The 21,227-nt window shown below is 48.3% G+C and overlaps 1 protein-coding gene across 2 annotated transcripts in view; it reads right to left on the reverse strand.

Moving 5' to 3' along the window:
• ATM (ATM serine/threonine kinase) overlaps positions 1 to 21,227 on the reverse strand; it is a 434,777-nt gene that overhangs the window by 16,105 nt on the left and 397,445 nt on the right. For both annotated transcript variants that reach the window (XM_063951603.1, XM_063951598.1), the window contains exons 56-59: positions 20,924 to 21,040; positions 20,687 to 20,836; positions 17,330 to 17,495; positions 15,661 to 15,747 (exon numbers count right to left, since the gene is read on the reverse strand). In XM_063951603.1, coding sequence (XP_063807673.1) covers positions 15,661 to 15,747; positions 17,330 to 17,495; positions 20,687 to 20,836; positions 20,924 to 21,040 — 520 coding nt within the window. The remainder of the gene's footprint in view (positions 1 to 15,660; positions 15,748 to 17,329; positions 17,496 to 20,686; positions 20,837 to 20,923; positions 21,041 to 21,227) is intronic.

Consider the following 21,227-nt stretch of genomic DNA (forward strand, 5'->3'; position numbering starts at 1 on the left):
ACTAACTCAACCTCCAACGTTGGTGGGGAGGGGGTTTAATTTGCCTTGTTTTTGCACTTATGCACTAGCGGCAAATTACAGATATGCTCTGGATTGGTTGAAAGACACCGAACACTACGTCAATACAAGCTTGCATTATACCCTCAAATATCATTACATAGTCTATTACATATGCAACCTTCTACTTTCCCTGCTACGGTCTCCAAAAATATATTACTAACTACCACGTGTGCAGCTTGCAGATTGGTCCGGAATAAGATGGGGGTCTCGGCCTCCCAAACAATTTTCCTCCCAATCACCCATAATATCGAATTCGCCAGGTTTGTTGTTTGAGTTACTTACCTCTGGGTCACGGAGAGGACTACAATTTATTTATCAATTTCTAGATATGGACTCCTTACAGATGCGTATACGTGGACACCTTCAACACTCATACCCGCTAATCCCTATTCCCCTCATCGTTTATTTTCAACTTCGCAGTTTTAAAAAGAAAATGATATCGGCCCTATCGGATAAGGACAAGTCATGCAATATAGACAGTATAGAAAACCGGGGCTCCCTATTGAGTTACTCAACTTCATTTATATATTCTCTGGTGAAAAGTCAGCTAAATTTAGAAACGCTACACTCTGGCTTGGCAGAATGGAAAGGGGTGTTTCCGAACGTATCCATACAGGACATTTTGTCTTCATTTGTTAGATTAAACAATGCATTATTTCAACTTCCTATGCAGAAATGCACTACAAATTGTTACACCTAAACTACGCCTTTTAACGCGTGCCTCCTCAAACTCTGTTTCTGCTGCCCGGTACATTAGGCTCCAAAGGGAATGACATTGGGGTGTAGAGTAGGATCTTGATCCGAGGCACCAACAGGCTCAAAGCTTTGACTGTTCCCAGAATGCATAGCGCCGCCTCCTCTATAACCCCGCCTCCGTGCACAGGAGCTCAGTTTTGTAGTTGGTGCCATGCAGTGCAGGCATACAACAGGGGGCCTGCTCCAGAAGCCCTGAGAAGAGCTTTTTAAAGTGAAAAATGAAGACTTCAAGGGCTGCAACAGAGACACTGTAAGTGTTAGATGTCAGTCAGACACTGTCTGTACACTCCCGCTCCCTGGTTGCCTGGTACCTACAGCGGAGGCTCCGGTTCCTCTTTGTCAGTCACACACACCACCGCTGCCATCCTGGATCGCGTGGCCGCACACAGGGAGGAGGTAAGAGGATCCCCCAGGCGGGACCCGCGAGAAATCGCGATCCGGCGAGGCTGGTGGGAGGCAGGTCGCGCTCGCTGGCGTCGACACTGTGGCAGTACAGGGACCCCACTAGACCACCAGGGCAAGGGCACAAGTTGGTTTTATTAAAATCCATTTATTATACAGCCCACAGTACCCAGTGGTAAAGTCCAGCAGGGGGATAAGTCTTTGACCTGTAGCCCCTCCCCCAGCCCCAGGGAGCCATTTAGAGTAAATTTTCCTGCCCTGGAGCTGCATATATCTCCCTCACTCCCCGTCAGCGTTTGGGCGCCATTAGGACAAGCTGAGCTGATCCTGGGACTGTTTGGGCAAGTCCCCCTCTGTAAAACCGCCTGCCTGTCAGCGCTGTGCATTTTACAGGACACTTAAGTATTCTACAGTACATGTCTGTTGACAGCGATAGTTAAGAAAGAGTGCATTTAGTCAGGGTTATGTAGTACAAGTACCCTGTGACATACATCCAGTCTTTACTGTGCATTGTTATAGCTATTGTCTGTATAGCCATACTTAGTATTACTCTGTATTGCTAGTCCAGTGCAGTTTTATTGCATGTCATAATTTCTTCACTGTTTACTATGTGCATATAGCTGCTGTGTGACCTCCATTTCGTGTATCTCACTCAGATTGCTATCCCTATATTCTATAACCTGAGGGGGCTGCGTGCAGGGGGAGATTGGGACGCCGGACCAATCCCCGTTTAGCCGGTCCAACGTCCCCTCCGCAGCCTTCACTTTCCCCTTCCCCAGGCCGGCTGGTTGCCGCGATCGGAGCTTAGCTCCGTTCAGGAAGCACTGGTATACAGCTTCAGCGCATGCGCAGAAGTGCAAAGAGGCTCCGTTGTGCGCGCTACCTCCTCTCTCACTGCAGAGGTGTAACATGCGTACACCATCAAGTACAAGCTCCCCTGGACCACGCACGAAGTGACGGGTGTGAGCTGCTGGAGAAGTGGGCCTGTCACTCAGGCTGTCCCTCCTGTGTCAGCCTGCTATCAGCGTGGAGGGATCAACTGCGGCCGGGACCCGGGAGCTGCACAGAGGAGGTCAGCTTATCTAACTATTCCTGTCTACTTCTATCCTGCCCCCCTGCTACCCCTTTTTATTACTCCCAGCCTGTCCCCTGCACTCCACCACTACTACTCCCAGCCTTCCCCCTGATCTCCGCCACTACTACTCCCAGCCTGCCCCTGCTCTCCACAACTACTACTCCCAGGCTGTCCCCTGAGCTCCGCAGCTACTACTCCCAGTCTGTCCCCTGATCTCCCCCACAATTCCCAGTCTGCCCCTGCACCACTACTATTCCCATTCTGCCCCCTGCTCCTACCTCCTGTTCTGCACTTCTACTACTCCCATTCTGGTCCCTGCTTCCCACTATTACTCTCACCCTGCCTGTAGACCTTGAGGGGCCCATTTATAAAAAAAAGTATTTGCGGCTATGTCCCCGAAAAACAACCGTTTTCGGGGGCTAACCGCAAATACTAGGTATCACCCGCAGCCTGCCCTCCATTGTCACCTGCAGTCATATTGAACCCCGCAGCCTACAGGCTACATATCGCGGGATTAGTTCCGGCAGGGTTCCACAGGAACCCGGAAATTGCCCCTGTGCACAGCTGTCACTATGACTGCACATGCACAAAGACCTGGACACCCCGCACAGCCGTTGTCCCTGCATATGCAAGGTGATACATGCCGCCGATAGGATTGCATATTGCAATGCAATTCTGGGCGGTAAGATGCCATATGCAATCCTTGATAAATGGGCCCCTGAAAGTGGGCGTCTCAGTCCTAGCATTTTCAGATGCACAGATGTAATTGCAGAAAAAGGCGTAAGGGGACTCCAGCTGCATCCAGCCCTGAATCAGGCACTGTAAGGAGGGATCCCGCCCCCAACAGACCCCACCACTCAGCAGACCCCGCCCCCAATAGGGCTGCTTCCATACGTTTCCCGGGCTGGTTTATCATCCCAATCCGCCCCTGGCTACGTGCGTCAGGGTTATCTAATATAGGTGTTTCACAATATATACTTATTGTGTATTTCTCTCTGCGAATTTTAGTCACCATATACCTCTAGAATTCTCTGTTTGTGACATACACTACACAGGGGGTTCTTGTCAGGTATGGTGCTGCTGTTATTGTCCTGGGTTGCCTCGCATTGAGCTTTCAGATATGTCAGCTACAAGGGGCGACGGAGCTGGGGCTGATCCCACATTGCGTGGTGGTGACGCTGCAGACACATTTGAGGAGAATATAGCAGCTGAGGGTTCTGGGGGTTCCTTGCCCCCCAGTGGGACCGTAGCAACGGGGGTTCAAAATGACCCGCCTTGGGCTACTTTCTCCACGTTATTGAGTACGCTAGTAACTAGACTTGCGCCCCCTATGGGACCTCCTGTGCCATTACAACCACTTATGGTCCCTGTGGTTAATCCGCCATGGGCAGATCAACTGTCCTCTCAGTTACAGCAATTGAACCAATCTCTTACTAAACAGAAATCTAACCCTCGCCCGCCCAAGACCACGGGGTCCTCTAAGCGGGCTATTACTTCCTCACAATCCACCAACGTCCCAGACACCTCGTCTGATGAGGAAGGCGTATATACTGACCCCACAGATTCTGATCCTGATGCTTCTGATGGGGAATCTGTTTCACAGGTGGATGTTACTGACTTGCTGGAGGCTATCAGGCTAATTCTTCAAATTACTGATGAACCAGAGCCGGATGCTGCCCCTAAGAAACCGGGCAGGTTTAAACATCAGAAAGTAGTTAAACCAGTTTTACCTCATTCTGACCATTTAGTTGACATACGTCAGGAATCCTGGGAAAATCCAGGAAAAAAATTCACGCCTCACAGGAAGATGATGGCTCGCTATCTCCTCGCGGCGGAGCTAAGTAAAAATTGGGAGACACCCCCGCCAGTGGATTCGCAGGTGGCGCGGCTGGTGGTATCCTCAGCTTTGCCTGTAACTACCATCATGTCTCTGAAAGAACCGACGAATAAGTGTGTGGAGGGTTGTTTAAAGGCAATTTACACTATAACGGGTGCTGTGCATCAGCCCACCATTGCAGCGACTTGGGCTGCAGAGGCTATTGAAGCGTGGGCTCAGGAGTTGGAAGCTGAGATGTATTCCAACACTTCTGATCATGCTAGACAATGTCTATCGTATATTGTCACAGCTTCTCATTACGTTAAGGAGGTGGCTTCTGATGCTGGTATTTTGGCGGCCAAGGCTTCTACTACGTCCATCCTGGCTCGCCGGATTCTCTGGCTGCGGTCCAGGTCCGTGGATCTGGACTCTAAGAAAACCCTGGGAGGTGCTCCCTTTTAAGGGAGACATTCTTTTTTCGGAGAAGACCTCAACAAGATAGTGGCTGACTTAGCTTCTGCTAAAACAGCATGTCTGCCTAGTACTGCTCCTTCGGTACCGAAGGCTAAGAGTACTTCCTTTCGCTCCTTTTGTCCTTCAGGGAAAGCAAAGGGTCAGGCGTACCCGAAACAGGCTCGCACTTCCAAGCCTACTAAGCTCAAACCCAAACGGGCCTAGGCTGCCCGTCAGCCTGTTTCCAAGACTGACAAGCCTGCCGCATGACGGGGCGGGCCTCCCTCTGGTGGATCCCAGGGTGGGGGGCCGACTTCTAGGGTATACCCAGGAATGGTTGAAGACCACTTCCAATGCCTGGGTACGGGAAGTCGTCACTTGAGGCTACGCCATATCCTTCAAAAACTGTCCCCCTCATCGATTTTGCCTGGCAGACGTCCCTTTGGATCAGGTGAAGGCAAAAACTCTTCATTCGGTGGTACAGTCCCTCCTGGACACAGGATTGGTAGTACAGGTGCCTCTGGCTCAGAGAGGCAAAGGGTTCTATTCACCACTGTTCCTAGTCCCCGAAACCGAATGGGTCCTCTCGGCCCATTCTCAACCTCAAGTCCTTGAACAAATTTGTGAGGGTCTCCAAGTCTCGTATGGAAACTGATCGCTCTCTTGTTCTGGCCTTGGAACCTGGGGATTATATGGTCTCCCTGGACATACAGGATGCTTACCTGCATATTCCTATTGCAATGTCACATCAGCAATATCTGAGGTTTGCGGTTGGCAACCTCCATTACCAGTTTCGGGTGTTACCTTTTCGTTTGACCATGGCTCCGCGCGTCTTCACCAAGGTCATGGCGGTGATGACGGCTGTACTCCACCGTCAAGGGGTCAGGATCCTACCATACCTGGACAATTTGTTGATCCTGGCAAATTCCCCAGAAATTCTCCTACGCCATCTGGATCTGACTATCCACTTTCTGCAAGCCCACGGGTGGCTCATCAACTGGAAGCAATCTTCCCTGATCCCTGCTCAGAGCATGGTGCACCTGGAGGCATTGTTGGACACTCACAAACAGCGGTTGCTCTTGTCTCAGGAGAAAGTCCTGAAGCTTCAGGACAGAATTCGATGCTTCAAATCTCGTCCGCAAGTGACGATACATTTGGCGATGCAAGTGCTAGGTCTCATGGTGTCTGCTTTCGATATGGTGGAGTACGCTCAATTCCATTCCTGCCCTCTACAGAAGTTGATTCTGGCCAAGTGGGACGGCCTGCCTCACCGGATCAGGTCTCAAATGACCTCCTTGTCTCCGGAGCTCCGTCTGTCACTGAGCTGGTGGCTTCAGGACCAACAATTGAGCAGGGGTCGTCCCTTCTGGATCTCCAACTAGGTTCTTTTGACAACGGATGCCAGTCTGAGAGGTTGGGGCGCGGTGTTGGAGCAACACTCACTTCAGGGTCGGTCGGACCAAGGAGGAATCTCTCCTCCCGATAAACATTCTGGAGTTGCGGGCAGTGTTCAACTCATTGAACTTGGCCCAGCATTTAATACGACACAGACCTGTTCAAGTACAGTCGGACAACGCCATCACGGTGGCGTACATAAATCATCAAGTTGGCACTCGAAGCCGTATGGCAATGAGGGAAGTATCACGGATCCTTCAGTGGGCGGAACGCCATCTGCCAGCCATATTGGCAGTATTCATTCTGGGGGACCTAAACTGGGAAGCGGACTTCCTCAGTCGTCAGGATGTAGAAGCCGGAGAGTGGAGCCTCCATCCAGAAGTGTTTCAACTCCTCGTGGACAGGTGGGGCCGTGCCGATGTGGACCTGATGGCGTCTCGACACAATCACAAGGTTCCGGTTTTCGAAGCAAGGACAAGGGATCCTCAAGCAGCGCTCGTGGACGCACTGGCAATTCCATGGAACTTTCAGCTGCCATACGTGTGCCCTCCGGTGTCACTTCTGTTACACAGAGTTATAAGGAAGTTCAAGCAAGAAGGAGGAATCCTACTTCTGATCGCTCCCAGATGGCATTGGTTCTCAGACCTTCAGGGTCTCTCGATAGAGCGTCCCCTTCTATTTCCACAGCGCCCAGATCTCCTCGTTCAGGGCCCTTGTGTATATCAGGATTTAGCCCAGTTGGCTTTGACGGCGTGGCTCTTGAAGCTTCTGTCTTGAGGGCCAAAGGATTTTCTAAGGCGGTCATTCACACCATGTTGAAGGCCCGGAAACAGGCTTCTGCTCGGATTTACCATATGGTCTGGAATTCTTACTTTGCTTGGTGTGCATCTAACAATTATGACGCTTAAAAGTTTAGTACGGCCAAACTTTTGGCCTTTCTACAACAGGCCCTGGACTTGAGCCTTCGTCTGGCCTCCATCAAGATTCATATTTCTGCCTTGTCAGTTTGGTTTCAGAGAAAAATTGCGACCTTACCTGATGTGCATACGTTCAACTCAGGGTGTGTTGCGGATTCAACCTTATGTCCTGCCTGTGGCTCCTTGGGACTTGTTGGTGGTTCTGGAGGCATTGCAAGGGTCTCCGTTTGAGCCTCTTGAATCTGCAGACCATAAGTGGCTTTCTCTTAAAGTAGTGTTTCTGCTGGCTATTGCCTCTGCTAGACGAGTGTCGGATTTGGGTGCCTTGTCTCGTAGGTCACCATATCTGATTTTTCACCGTGATCGGGCGGTTCTTAGAACACGTCCCGGGTATTTACCTAAGGTGGTGACTTCTTTCCATCTTAATCAGGAGATTGTGGTTCCGGCCTTTGCCTCTCCTGAACTGTCTTCCAAAGAGTGGTCTTTGGATGTGGTACGGGCTCTCCGTATCTATGTGAAGAGGACTGCTTCCAGTCGGAAGTCGGATTCTCTCTTTGTACTGTTTGGTTTTCACAAACGTGGCTGGCCTGCTCACAAGCAGACCCTGGCCAGATGGATTAGAATGGTGATTGCACATGCTTATGTACAGGCTGGTCTTCCAGCTCCTGCTACCATTAAGGCCCATTCTACTCTGTCTGTTGGACCTTCTTGGGCGGGCCGCCGTGGTGCGACCCTTGAACAATTGTGCAAAGCGGCTACGTGGTCCTCAGTGAACACGTTAATAAGGTTCTATGCCTTTGACACTTCCGCCTCCCAGGATGCTTCCTTTGGACGCTGGGTTCTTGTGCCCACTACAGTGCGTACCCTCCCGTAAGGAACTGCTTTAGGGCATCCCCAATGTCATTCCCTGTGGAGCCCAGTGTACCCCGCAGCAGAAAACGAGATTTATGGTAAGAACTTACGGTTGTTAAATCTCTTTCTGCTAGGTACACTGGGCTCCACAGGGCTCCCACCCTGACGCACTTAGCTTCTTTGGGTTGGTATGGCATTAGCCGCTGACACCTTCTCCTGTCGTGAGAATGTGGTGTATGTGGCTACTAACAGTTGTCGTCTCTTTTGCCTGCTACTGCATTGGACTGGTTAACAAAAACTGAGCTCCTGTGCTTGGAGGCGGGGTTATAGAGGAGGCGGCGCTATGCATTCTGGGAACAGCCAAAGCTTTGAGCCTGTTGGTGCCTTGGATCAAGATCCTACTCTACACCACAAAGTCATTCCCTGTGGAGCCCAGTGTACCTCGCAGTAAGAGATTTAACAACAGTAAGTTTTTACCATAAATCTCATTTTTACATGTACACAGTCAGATGCAGATTCAATGCACTGTCTGCGGGCGTGCACAGATGTTCAATCATTCTGGTCACTGGTTCAAACCTTTTTAAATGATTCGCTCAAGCTAAAATTTAGGATTACTCCTGAGTGGGCACTGTGGAACATTTCCACAATGCCTTCGCATTCTAATCTGTCCAAGGGTAAGAGATTGTTACTAGCTAAAATTGCGGCAGCTGCTAAGAAAGCGATTTTGTTGCAATGGGTCTCCTCAGGCACTCTGTCTTTGGCTCTACTCATGCCGAGAATAGAACTCTTACTTCACATGGACTGGTTAGAAACCTCTATTAATAAGGAAAGAAATGCAGATAGATTCTTTAGTTTATGGTTATCATTTATACATAACTTTTCCTCACATAGGAAGGATTCTCTCCACGCCGCAATATGCTTGACATCTTGGTACAATTTGGAGACCTTGATGCTCTGTCATCCTCTTTTCTTGGAAACTTTTGATTGTGTGTAATGTGATGTTTATAGGCTGTACTGTTCACCCATTTAGTCTGATTGTGTGTAATCACCCAATTATTATTATTATTCTGTTATTGCCACGTCATTTTTTTTTTTAATAAAGTATTTTTATTCAGTAAAATGAAGAGTAAGGTACAGACATTGCAGACCAATAGCATATCACATACAGCAGTCATATCAGAACTTGATTTATGGTACAATTTAACATCAGTGGATTAACTGCTATGTTTATGAGGGAGTGAGCATGCATTTCGATTTTTTCGGTCTTTTATGATCCGCAAGATCCGCAACCATTATGTACATCTCCATTAAATTTTTATTAATTTTTGCCCTTAAGCTAACCAAGAAAAGAACAAATAAACAGAACAAACATAACTAAAACAAAAAATAGTAAGCACCTAGATAGAAGCGTAGGAAGGAGCGATCAACTGATTCAGGAGCACAATAGTCAAGTATATGCTTAGGCGAGCACGCAGGGCTCCACTGCCAACCATCTTAAACGAATATCCTTAAGCAGTAAGTCATTTATGTGGTATCACTTCAGTTCACACTGTGATTAAGGGACCAGTTGGGAATGGGGGGAGTTCAGCCATGGAGACCAGACTCTTTCAAATTTGGCTGAAGCGTTTTGCTTCATATATATATATCTTTCTTTGAATATTGTATCGTTAACCAGGGACTTGAGCGCAGATATTAAAGGGCCACCAGGGGCCATCCAGAGCCTCGCAATGCAAACCTTAGCCAAGGCACATACATTGCGAGCATAAAGACCCACCGAAACAGGCATAGAAGTAGAGCCCTCCATCCCCAAAATACAAAATTGCGGGGTAAGCAGTCCGCCAGTCACTCCCGTATTCTCCAGGATTGACCTAACCCCCGACCAGAACATCCGCAACCTCGGGCAGTCCCACACTAGGTGCCAGAATGTACCCGCATCCACCCCACACTTAGGGCAGAGGCCAGTCCCAAAAGTAGCCAGCCTAGTTGGAGTTATATAAATTCTATGTAGAATGAAAAATTGAATTTGCTGATACCTGAGAGACTTGGTATCTGTAGCAGGATATTCCAGAGCAAGGGTCCAGTCCTCCTCAGCTATTGGACCTATATCCTCCTCCCATTTTCCACGGAGACGTGTCAGAGGGTCCGCATGGAGTTTAGCCAGGAGATATCCATACGCAAGGGAGACCATCTTAGCCCGACCCAATGTAGCCACAAAGGTCTTGATGGGAAATGGGAGGATTCGTGGGGGGGACTCAGCAAATTGGGACTGGAGGGCATGACGAAGTTGAAGGTATCTGAAAAAGTAGGAGTTGGGTAAATCAAACTCATCTTTCAGCTGCTGAAAGGATTTGAGTACGTTATCTAGGTAGAGTTGGGATATAGAAACCACCGATCTAGGGGCCCACACCTCCCGTCCCTCAAGTGCATGTAGTTCAGGGAGCCAGTCAGAGTACCAAAGGGGGGTATCTGGGTCCAGGTCGTCGTACCCCAAGAGAACTCTCAGGGCCCGCCATATCTTTAAGGCCTGGAAAATAATAGGGGGGAGAAACCGAGCCATGTTCCCACTTAGTAGCACCTGCATAGGAGATAGGTGAGGGAAGTAGCAGCGAATAAACTCACAATGTAAAGAATCAGCGCTAGAATCCTGCGCCCATACACTGATATGAGTCAGCTGAGCAGCGTAGTAATATATCTGAAAATTAGGCAGAGCCAGGCCGCCGTCTGAACGCTGCCTGGTAAGGGTATTTAACTGTATTCTAGGTCTTTTATTGGCCCAGATCAGTGAGGATAAAACGCTATTCAATTTCCTAAAGAATATTGGGAAGATATATACCGGGGACTGGAGAATAATATATAAAAGTTTGGGCAGTATGATCATTTTAATGAGATTGACCCTACCAGAGACCGTCAGTGGAAGCCTACACCAAGTTTTGGATTTGCTAATGATCCACTGCATGGTTGGGTCCAGATTCAGAGGGATATAATCAGAAGGGTCATTAGTTATTTGGATTCCAAGGTATTTAAATTGTGTTGTCCAGCATAATGGCAGGGAGATTTTGGGAACAGTAGGAGGGGAGCCTATGACTGGCATAATGTATGATTTAGACCAGTTAATTCTAAGACCCGAATGAGCTCCAAAGCTCTCTATCTCACGCAGCAGAATGGGCATTGACTTGGTGTAGTCCTGCAAAAACAACAACATGTCGTCTGAGTAGAGAGCTATTCTATCCTCCCGTGAGCCCGTACAGATTCCTGTAATATCTGGGTGCGATCTTACCAAGCATGCCAAGGGCTCGATGGCCAAGGCGAACAGCGTGGGGGATAGGGGGCAGCCCTGTCTAGTGCCACGGGATAATGGAAAGGATGGGGATACATAGCCATTCACCAAGATCCTGGCACTCGGATGTTGGTACAGTAATTTAGTCCATCTGATAAAGTTGGGCCCGAAGCCCATACGTGCCATCACCTCCCATAAATAAGCCCATTCAATGCTGTCAAAGGCCTTGGCCGCGTCCAGCGAGACCACAGCCGAGTCAGAAGGGGAGTCATGTGGGAGTTGCAAAATGGTATATAGTCTACGCAGGTTAATAGATGTGGACTTCCCTGGCATGAAGCCAGTCTGGTCCGACTGAACGAGGGAGGTGATTACTGTGTTAAGCCGTACTGCCAATATCTTTGCCAGGACCTTAGCGTCGTTGGGAATCAGGGAGATCGGCCTATAGGAGTCTGGAGACCTAGGGTCCTTACCGGGCTTTGGAATCACTATTATAATTGCCTCTGACATAGAGAGGGGAAGCTCGTTATTGGCAAATATATCTAAGTATAGGGCATGGAGTCTGGGCCCAAAAAAATCAATATGATTCTTGTAGACCTCAGAGGGAATCCCGTCAGACCCCGGAGCCTTGCCACTAGGGGACATGCCAATGGCCGCAGTCACCTCCTCGAGCGTCAAGGGCGCCTCCAGCTGCTCACAGGCCCCAGAGGAAAGTGCGGGCAGCGCAATACCCCCCAGGTAATATGAGAGATCTAGAGTAGAGCACGTCAATTGTGAGCTATATATCTCAGAGTAATAGGATCTGAATAATTGCGCAATGTCTGGCGTGGTGTCAGCAAGGGAGCCATCCCCACCAGACATCTGGGTGATCGTAGACCCAGGACGATCATAATGTATCAGACGGGCCAGGAGTCCCCCCGTCCTATCAGCCTGCATATAAATATTAGTAGCTTTAAAAAGGAGGGAGCGTGAGTTTTTATCGGACAGGTGGGTCATCCAAGCCGACTGAGCCACTAGCCAGCGTACCTTCGTCGCTGGGGCACCATCCAGCAAATATTGGGACTCTAGTTCCCTGGCGTCGCTCTCAAGGGCCTGTTCTCTCTCCCTTGAGGACATTTTATGAGCCGCTATGCGTCTAATATAGGAACCTCTCAAAAACGCCTTAAATGAATCCCAAACTATCGTACCCGGGGCTGATCCTACATTATCGTTAAAGTACCCCCCCCACTGAGTCTCCAGGTCACTGCAGTCACCCAGTTGGGTCAGCCAAGAGGGGTGCAGCTTCCAATAAGAGTGCCCCCTCTGACCCCCCACAGCAATGGTCATCAACAGAGGGGAGTGATCAGAGACCCCTCGAGCCTCATAGTGGATGTCGATGATCCCAGGGACAAGGGCAGGGGACACTAGCATCAGGTCAATCCTGGAGAAGGAGCCATGAGTACTGGAAAAACAGGAGAACTGACGGGCCGCAGGGTGACGGAGTCTCCACGGATCCACCCACTGCAAACTATCCAAGAAATTAGCAAACTTGGTAGGGCCACCACCCGCCAGCGCAACATTCGGGGAGTGCCATCGGTCCAAGGATAAATCTAGGATATTATTAAAATCGCCCAGGCATATCACAGGGGTGGTAGGAGATGGAGCAATAAAAGAGGCAGCCTGCTGCAGCACAGCATATGAAAAAGGAGGGGGGACATACACCGCTAAAATATAATAGGGCTGGGAACTCAGTTTACATTCCATAAATACAAATCTGCCATTCGGGTCAGTTTTGATCGATAACAATTCAAATTGCACTGATTTTTTAATCAGAACCGAGACACCCCTAGAAAAGGAAGAATGAGAGGCATGGTAAGCCCACCCCACCCAGGCCCGTCGTAAAGACAATAACCTATTTCCCTCCAAGTGGGTCTCACTGACGCATGCAATATCCGGGTCATATTTTTTGATCATATTTAGAACCAAAGAGCGTTTGATTTTGTTATTCAGACCTCGGACATTCCATGCCAAAAATTTCAGGTTAATCATGACCCCATACAGACTCTATGTGTCCCCCGGATAAACATTTCCCTAAAATATAACTGAGAATCAACATTATTAATACCAGCATCACATGACGTACGTAAGCCCTGCGTTATAAGCCACAGCGTCTGAATCATTAAACATCCTTGCTTCAGAAAAAACTTAGGTAAGAAAAATAACAAACTAAAGAAAGAAAACCAAAAACAGCACCAAAGGGAGCCGCAACCGGCAGCTTCCCAATTATCCCTCCCCTCCCCGTACACCGGCATACTTTTATCCCAAACCAGCAACCCAAACTTCCAAGTGCTAAGAAGGCCTAGATTCCCAACTGAACCTCTAATCCTTCTCTAATCAACACCACTTGGACGTAAAAGTCTTGAGCCACCAATGCAAAGGAGGGGGGGCTCCCCGATCTATGATCTTTCCCTCCGATAAATCAGGCCCCAGCTTCTGCATCTCAGGAGATCAGTCCGGAGCTAGCTGCCGAGCACCCGGTGCAAATCTGTCCAGCCATTGTGCCGCTTCTCTGGGGGAATTAAAAAACTTGATCTCCCCATCCGCCACAACTCGGAGCCTTGAAGGAAACAGCATGGAATATGAGATGTTAAGGTCTCGCAGACGCCGTTTTATGGGCATAAACTGGGCTCGGTCCTTCTGGACGTCTACGGCAAAATCCGGGAAGGCCGACACCTTGACTCCATTACGGACCAGCGGGCCCTTCGTACGACCTAGGCGGAGAACTGAGTCCCGGTCCTTATAATGTAGGAATTTGGCGATGAAGGTGCGAGGAGGAGCACCAGGAGGTAGCGGCCGAGATGGTATCCTATGTGCATGCTCCACCGTGAATTGGGCCGTAAAGGACTCAGCGCCATACATCTCCTTAAGCCAAGATTCGAGGAAGTCCTCCGGCTGCGAGCCCTCTTCTCTTTCAGGCAGGCCTACAAATCTTACATTATTCCTGCGCAGCCGTCCCTCCATATCTAAGAGCTTGGTCTGAAGGGAGGAAACCTGCTGGGTCACCGTGGATACGGATTGCTTCAGGGGGCCACACATATCTTCCAGGTTGGAGACCCGTGTCTCCGCCTCACCCACTCTCTCACGGATACGCTGAACATCTTGTCGGAGTAAGGAGAGGTCGCACTGCACCTTTTCCATCTTATCGGAGAGACGCTGTTCACTGCCAGCTATAGCCTCCAGCACCTGCTGAATAGACGGCGCCTCTGCCACCTCTGGGGAACCGGCCGCTGACACAGAGGGGGAGTCCGAGTGGGTTGGAGAGGCTCCCTGAGAAGGAGCCGATGACACCCTGGGAGTGGGCTGCCTGGCATATCTTTCTAGTTTGGCCGCGGCCGCACTCTGGCCGCCCTTAACCATGTTGTACAGGAGCAGTCAGGGCAGGGTTTTCAAAATAGAGGTGTAGTTAGAAGGCAGCAGCAGCAAGGACGTATACAATCAGTGGCGGGAAGCAATCGTGCCCGGTCTTTATGTCAAAATATCAATGGGTAGAAAATACAGACTGGTGTAGAAGCAACAATACGGACAGGAATATTGAAGAGGGAATATCCTGCAGCAGTTCCAGGAGGCAGGGGTAGGATATTGGTGTGTAGTACACTGTAGGATATTAGTGCAGTACAGCAGCGTAGCCAGATCCAATCTATATGCAGCCTCTATGTGGTAGAATGGGAGAGCTGCGCAGCAGGAACATCTGACTGTGCTTCCAACAGTATGTTGAGTTAATATAGGTAATATAGATATTGAGAGGCTGATAATGGGTGAGAGCAACTTACAGTAAGGTCTCAGAGATCAAAAAACAGTTTGCAAGTCACAGGAGAATCCTATCAGGCAGCCCTTCAGATGTGCAGGCATGGGCTGCAGGCTTTATAATCCACTCCTAAAATGGCCGCAGTGTCTCTTCCCCTTCCCCAGGAGTACCTGCTTATCGACCTATCTTCAAGGTCCCAGGTCACAGCCCGAAGGCAGAGGAGAGGTTATCTCCCCCCTACAGTCCTCCCGTGGCGTCTGGCATCAGCAGCAGCCCGCCGCTCGAGCTCCGGGTGTCCCGCGGCCGAGGCCGCCAAAATCGAGGCCGGGGATCCGGAGGAGTTGTAGGCCGCAGGGCCGGACGGCGGTGATTGCCGCTTCTACGGGACCCGGAGACCACGGAGAGGGACGCCCGTCGATGCCCAGCAGCACAGGGTGGGTGTTTTGGCCGGGTAAAAGCACCAGAGGGAGTCAGGATTGATGTCAGGAGTTTGGTAGCCGGGGAGCTCCCGAGACCTGCTGCCTACTCCTCAGCCGTCGTGGCCACGCCCCCATTGCCACGTCATTTTGGTAACGTTGGTATTCAATAATTTGTCTTTGTGTCTGACTGTGCTTTGGATCTGATACTTTCATGATTTTTGTATATTGCATATACAGTTCTATAATAAAATTTGTTTAAAAAAATAAAACTTAAAAACATGTGTCAACATTTTTTTGTGTTGACCATAGTCACATTGATCTTTTGCACCTGCTGACCTTTTCTGCTATCTACATTTTCCATGTTGACCTATTGACTGTCTATGAGTTTCCTGTAGATCTAATGGACCACACGCACTTAAAAGATTGAGAAAAGAGGAAGCAATGATCGCTAGCTTACCCAAGTCTATGTGTACAAGTTCTGCCGTCTCCTCATCTATAAGGATGTTCTGCACATGTCTGTCTCCAAGACCAACAATGTAGCCGACTGCAATGGAAACACAGAGACAGCCTGTATGACAAGTGGACTGATACAATGGCAGGCGGTATAAGCAATGTCCTGCCTACAAGCATACTCACTCATTGTGTATATATAGTATAGCCAGGTCTATGAAATGTTAGAAAATCAGTATTAAAAATATCCTGTTTAATAGCATTAAATGTGTTTCAACCTCTAATAACAATACAAACAAGAATGCAGTACTTGCCTACATTTTTAGTCTCGGACCCCAGAGAGGAGACACTGTAGGCCACTTCAGGGGGCTGGGCTGGACGGTCTTGTCATTAGACTCCACCCACAGCACAGGGAAAGGTCCATGATTCGCGGGACCACGGGGAGGGGATAGGACTAAATGATGCAATTCGAGTTAACTTAGCCCTGCCCCCTCCCCACGGCATTGGGATTACCGCTGATTATCTAACCATCCTTGTGCTTCCTAGGCCAGGATGCGGTAGTGCCGCCTGCTCTTCCGGGGCTGCTGGGGAAAAACCAGGAGTCTCCCACAGCTTCCGGGAGGGTAGGCAAGAAGAGACTGGAAGCACACTGATATGAGTTACCCCGGTGACAGTGACAATCACCCTGGTATAGCAGATATTAAGCTGGAAAACAATCAGGTGCCGCACATGGAGTAAATAACCCCCGTATGTACAGGAACCCACACACTACAAGAAAATGGATTTGGACACAAATCCTCTTTATACCACATTCATGCACTCAACCTGAGAGCTTGCCGCCATTCAGCCACCATACCCCTCATTAAATAAAACATTTCAATGTACTGCCACACCCAGGACTCAAACCCACACCCTGCTGCATCCAAGCCAGACACCCCTCCCACTGAGCGCCACTTGACCCGGCATAAAAACTATGAGAACTCTAACTATATGAAGCTACCTGTACCCTGTAAAAAAAATAACCAACACCATAATCGAGCAGATCAATGCAGTGTGCCGCCACACATCCAATCACTTGCAGCCACACGCTACATAGATCTGACCAGCCGAAAAGCTGATCACCCCTTCACAAAGTACAAGGTAACCTTCCAATAGTTAAAACTCTCCAGCTTGGAATTCTGTAGCTTTCTATGTAAGGGCAGATATCTCAATTAATAGAGTGTCCAACTGCAATGTCATAGGCAATGGGTTCGAATCCCAGGCACATCAGCATCCTGAAATGTAAGAAAGGACAGTGCAACTGAACAACAAAAAGCTATCAAGTCAAGTCCATGAATGTTGTATAGGTATTAGTGACAAAAAGGGGTTGGGGTAGGAGACAGGCACGGTCAGGAGATGCTGGGCTTCAAAAAGAGGGGGAAGCTGCAAGTTAAAGTAATTAAATAATTCAGAATTAACAGTGCCCCCTACCCTGCAGCGCTATGTGCGGAACACACTCCGCACACATCTAGTCACGGCCCTGGTGGGAAGAAACTAGCAGATAACACTTCAATTTCAAAATACTGAAATCAGTGTCATTAACTGCCTCAATATTACTGTCAGAATGTGCAGCGCCAGTTACATCTACTGAATAATAATTATACACATGCCCACATCATAACATTTACACTTCTTACCAATGGATGATGTAGCAACACTGCGCGTGTACGCCAAGCGCTTCTCAAACCAAACTGCAGGATCCAAGAACTTCTCCATACAGAAATAGCGGAACACCGGGCGGAAATGGTCGTAGATGTCCAGGAACGTTTGATACTTATCTTCGAATCGTCCTCTCTGAACATCCTAGCATTGAAAAGCAGAATACTGCAGTCAAGGACTGACAATAACTGCACAGAACAAATAGAAATATTTCCTACTCCCCATAATATATCATACACTCTGACAGAAGCAGAAATCAAAGATTGAGGGCAAAACTGATCAAAGCTTGCACATAGATACAGTGGAGAGAGATAAAGTACTAATCAAACAGCTTCTAACTCCCATGTTGCAGGCTGCGTTTGAAAATGACAGGAGAGGATTGGTTCATACTTTATCTCTCTCTCCACCTTATCTGTAACCAAGCTTTGATACATCCCCCCTGAACCTTGATTTGCTACATCACGAGACGGGATGCAAAATGTTTATTGGGCTTTCTATCTCTGCGTGTGCCACAATCAAACTAATACTATACTGCAGTAACCAGACGGCCAGATGTATCCTGATGCTGGTTGTGTGCCTATAGCGCCATACCTAGTTTCCTACTGAAAAGAAAACTTATAAAAAGAAACCAGCATGTTATGATTATAAGGGTAATTCAGATCTGATCGTAGATGTGCTACATTTAGCACATCTACGATCTGTTACACTGACATGCGGGAGGGGGGGGGGGGGGGGGGAGTGCCCAGCACAGAGCTAATCCGTCCCACATGCCAGGCCCTGTCCCGCACGCATGGGTGAAAAAACATCACACAGCGCAATGCAACTGCACCCACCGAGCAGCTCCCTGCATGTGCAACGCAACGGTGCCTGCGTTGTCTGGACCGCCCTGCGACCACCTCTGCCTGTCAATCAGGCAGAGGCGATCGCAGCCCTGAGATGCTTTTAGCATCTCACCGGGCCTTTCCGGGGTGCGCACTCCGCATAGGGCTTCAGACTGCGATCACTGCCGCTGCTGCGATCCAGTCTGAATCAGCCCCTAGATATTATTATTTTATTTTTCTGACTGACCTACACATAATTTTACTGGACACTGGCATGACCCATTATTCTGCCAGATAACACACAGTTCTACGTCTGTATATATCACTATGCTATGACAGCTCGTCACATCAGCAGCAGGAAGATTTGGGATTCTACTTATTACAGGGAGAACCGCCCTATCTTCTCCCTGTCTATACAGATACAATCAGGCACGCACAGGATTCAATTTTATATTAAAACAAATCATTGACAATATTGATAATTTCCATTTACATCGCTCCCATTCTCTACTCTTTGGTCTTCTTATATGCAAATTTGTAATTATTGCAATCTCCGTACGCATATCATATTCATAAGTAGCTGCTTTACTGATCAATCAATGCCCCAAAGAGATCCTTCACCATTGTAACACGCTATAATTGCTGTAAGAGTGGGTGGCCGGCACTTATTTGTAGTGCAGTGTTCTGCAGATTTATATTCTAGTGATGCTGGTATGCAATAAAACGACAGGCAGTCAGATCAGCAGAGCCCGGGTACATAAACCACATAGAGCCGGGTTAGAACCGAGCCTGTAATGTGACGATGTGTATGCTCTTCTGCAGAGCTCTTTACCATACAGCTTTCTGGAATAGAACTCTTATTAGGGATGTAGGTATGTGACCGACGGCTACATCCCGCCCCCCTCTAAATCCCAACAGTCAGAATACCGAGTAGCAGGGACTATTCCCACTCGTGGGTGTCCACGACACCCATAGAGTGGGAATAGAACCTGTGGTGAGTGCAGCAAACACACAGGGGGCTTCATTGCGCTTACCCCCCCACCGACATTCTGCTGACGGGATTCCGCGGTCGGTATGTTGACCTTTCGGATCCCCAGCGCTGGCAACGCCTACCCAACCCCTTTTATTACTGCAATGTGCCATTAATATGCAAAGTGAAAAGATTCAAGATCTGGCACTTAAAAGCTATTTGCGGCTTTGTAATAATGAGGACTGCTCAGCTGTTCCCGATGTCACTTCATCGCGTCTACTGTACGTAAGCGGCTAATCCCAATAACATAGACATAGATCATTTCACAGACATGTTTCTCCAGTAAAACTTCTGGTTTCACACTGGGGGGGTCATTCATGGGCAGACGCAAAGTGGCGGCTGTACGCATATCGATCAATGGTTTTACACTGCGCATGCATATGAGCCGTAATGCACTCGTGCAGCGAGTGATTCGTGAGTGCGTTCGCAGCAAGATTTTAGTTGCAAAGTGAGGGACAGGAAGTCAGCGTTTTGGGGGTGGTAATGAGGAGTGGTCGGGCGAACGCAGGCGTGTCATGGCCACTCGGACGGCATTTTCTGGGCATGTATATATTAGCAGCTGTGATCACACTTGCTACTTGAGCGGCCTGTGCATCCTGGGAAAGCAGCCCAGTCTGCGCGTCTTCAGAGGTACTCACATTCTGCGTGGCAACCCGATGTGCATCTATGTTACCATAATTTCTGTAATCATGCGTCACTGTATGCAAATGATCCGGTCGCAGTTGGCGTTCTGTTGCACGGGTTAGCTTCTGCCCATATTAGCATATAATCGTAATTGCATATGGCAAATCATTGCAACAATAATAGGAAGAACAACTGCACCTGAATGACCATCACTATATCAATGAATCACTGCCATCGATAGCACTGCTGATAAAAAAAATTACTCAGGTCTCCCTGGTAAAAAACTTCCCCATAAACAGCATGGGGAACTCTATATAACACGGATCACAACAGTACAAGTACTGCCTAATTCTTCTTCTGCCAAAGTCATCTCAGGATGGCTATAGCAAAAGAAATTCAATGAGAAAACTTATTATTTAAATAAAGATTTTTTTCACAAGGGAATAATACATTTTATAAATTTGAAAATATATCTATTTTTTATTTTCCTATAAGAAGTACTGAGAGGACAAGTCACGGCACTAACTCTTACTGATCCAATATCATGTAGGCAGCAGAGTATTGTCCAGCTGTCCCCCAATAACGCCATATTGATAAATTAAGGCGATAGCTGCTATAAGCGCTGATACAAAACCATCCCGATTGCCTTTTATTTTTTTTAATAAATAGGCCTGTTAATCACTTACAGTGCATGATCTTTACCAGTACAGATGGGGCAGTCTGGAACCTCACCACATTTAATCTACTAGTGGATAGCAACAAAAAAAAAATGGGTAAGACTGAAGCAACCCTCCAAAGTCCTATGTGTACACAGCGTACAAAGGGCACCTGGAAGCTTAGAATAATCACAGCGCACAAACCATCATTCTCCTCTGGCTCTGTAAGCTACTGTAGTCACTAGGCCGGTAACGACTGTGTGCACCATCGTCTGAATTGATCAGGTATTCCCCAATGGGAACTGTCCCAGAACACCACTCCAGGACACCGCTCCTCTGAGACAAGGGCACCACCTGACAGGACATGGAAATGGGTAACATCAGGTATAGACATATGCAAATTCCATGCAAGTGATGTCATATATAAGGCAATGATATCACCTTGTATCTGCGAATAGTCAGCTTTCTCCTCCTAGTCTCGCTATTCCTCTGTAATAATGTGTTACACATCTGGAAGACCTGCTGCATCACAGCATCTTGCCTCAGATCATCACGGCCCTTTAAAGAAGAATATAAGCAAACATTATGGCATTGCATATGCCTTATACAGCTATGGAGAAAGAGCCATTATTAAATGCAATCATACATATAATTCCCCAGCATTTCCCCGTCTGCAACACTAATTCTCTCTATGCAGCAAATCACTCTGCAGTGTCACATTTTCTTGCTTCTTTGGTCTGTAGCC

This window comes from Pseudophryne corroboree, chromosome 2, assembly GCF_028390025.1.
Source record: "Pseudophryne corroboree isolate aPseCor3 chromosome 2, aPseCor3.hap2, whole genome shotgun sequence".
NCBI lineage: Eukaryota > Metazoa > Chordata > Amphibia > Anura > Myobatrachidae > Pseudophryne > Pseudophryne corroboree.